This window comes from Austrofundulus limnaeus, unplaced genomic scaffold (assembly GCF_001266775.1).
Source record: "Austrofundulus limnaeus strain Quisiro unplaced genomic scaffold, Austrofundulus_limnaeus-1.0 Scaffold512, whole genome shotgun sequence".
Lineage (NCBI taxonomy): Eukaryota > Metazoa > Chordata > Actinopteri > Cyprinodontiformes > Rivulidae > Austrofundulus > Austrofundulus limnaeus.
In genome coordinates this window covers 115,868-117,608 of record NW_013952914.1, presented here as the reverse complement: position 1 = coordinate 117,608, position 1,741 = coordinate 115,868, and the positions used below count along the sequence as shown (strand labels likewise).

Here is a 1,741-nt window from a genome sequence, read left to right as displayed (position 1 = left end):
ATATAATGATGGAGTGATATAGTGATGGAGTGATATAATGATGGAGTGATATAGTGATGGAGTGATATAGTGATGGAGTGATATAATGATGGAGTGATATAATGATGGAGTGATATAGTGATGGAGTGATATAATGATGGAGTGATATAGTGATGGAGTGATATAGTGACAGATTGATATAGTGATGGAGTGATATAATGATGGAGTGATATAATGATGGAGTGATATAGTGATGGAGTGATATAATGATGGAGTGACCTGCATCAGCAGCGTCTCTGTGTCCTGAAGGGCTCTTCATTCATCTGGAGGCGAAGGGGCAGCCGGGCTGCTGCCCACCAAGCTGCAACACAAAACAGTCCAGAGCTGAAAGAACAAAAGGACACAACGTTACCTCTGAGGTCCAACAGTCAGAAGCTCCTGAGACAAAGGAAGGAAATCTGCACCATCTCATTATTTATTACACAAAAACAAAACGATCCAAGTCCTGCTCCTCAGGTACAACCAGGAACTGATCCCCATCAGTGGGACCACCTCCCACTATGGAGTTTTTATAAACTGAGACACAACTGAAGGTCAACATCTGATGACAGCAGGGGGCGACAAAACCTCATCAGACACTAAAACCTTTAAACTCATTAAGTTTAAGAACAATTCAACACAAAAGAACCAGAAACTGTCAGGACTAAACTTTTACCAGAAAAGTCATGAACAACATGTCCCAGAACACACTGAAAATAATTAAACTTTGAACTTAAATTGTAGAGTTTTGTAGCAAAAATCGATGTTTTAAGCAGAGACAGAAGATCCTTCAGTCAGCCAACATGTGGAGGTCTCAGGTCCTGAACTCTGACCTTTAATTATTGATCAGGGAGCAGACAGAAGATTTGTTGTGTTTTATTTAAACTTGGTGTTAAATAACACATCTGAGCCTCTACCCGCTCCGTTACAGGTCCGACACTGCAGAGCAACATGAAAACACTTTGATCCATCGTCTGGACCAACTCTGAGCAGAGCCTCACAGGAATCAGAACCACCAGGACCATGACAGACGGACCCTCKGCAGCTGGGGCTCATTTTCCAGCTGCTGAAGCAGGAAACTCCTCATGAGTCATCCAGTGGTCCTGGAGTGAAGCTGGACCCTGACGTCATTAAATACCAGAACCAGAAGCTTTGTGTCCGCTGAGCACCTCGAAGCAAAACTAAAACCAGTCCGACCTGGACCTGAAGTCTGACCCAGAAACCTTTAACAACAAGGCTCAGTTTTTGTCCTGGAAACAGACGGTGAGACCCTGGTCCTATTAAAACACAACAGAACCCCAAACATCTGGATCACATTCAGCACTGCCAGAACCGGTCTAGTCCCTGATCCAACAGCTACAATAAACAGGAACTGAACCATTTTTCTGATCCAGATCCGGCAGAAACTATTATTTTACATTTTTACTCCACGTTAGTCAAATCAGATTTATTTTAAAACAGATGTTGATCAAACAGCTGCAGAAATAAAGAAACTCGATAAAAAACTAAAAGAATAAATGATGGCCTTTTGTTCTGCTGTTTTGTAGAGGAACTAACCAGCTGTCGTGTGATTGGTCACAATGTTGTTGTGGGCGTGTTCATGTGGACAAACAGGTTAACTGGAAGAAGGCGTCGACACTTTAAGCTAGCCACCCCACTTGTTGGCTGTGTCCAAAACAACAGGACGGGTCCTCCGAAGGGCGAATTTGTCGGCTGCATACGT

At 43.2% G+C, this 1,741-nt stretch overlaps 1 protein-coding gene across 2 annotated transcripts in view; it reads right to left on the bottom strand.

Annotated features, from left to right (window-relative positions):
* LOC106530363 (spindlin-Z) overlaps window positions 1-1,741 on the bottom strand; it is a 10,623-nt gene that overhangs the window by 7,180 nt on the left and 1,702 nt on the right. The window contains exon 2 of one of the 2 annotated variants that reach the window (XM_014025960.1): window positions 259-363. In XM_014025960.1, coding sequence (XP_013881414.1) covers window positions 259-298 — 40 coding nt within the window. In that variant the 5' untranslated portion in view covers window positions 299-363. The remainder of the gene's footprint in view (window positions 1-258; window positions 364-1,741) is intronic. The other variant, XM_014025961.1, reaches the window with a different exon arrangement.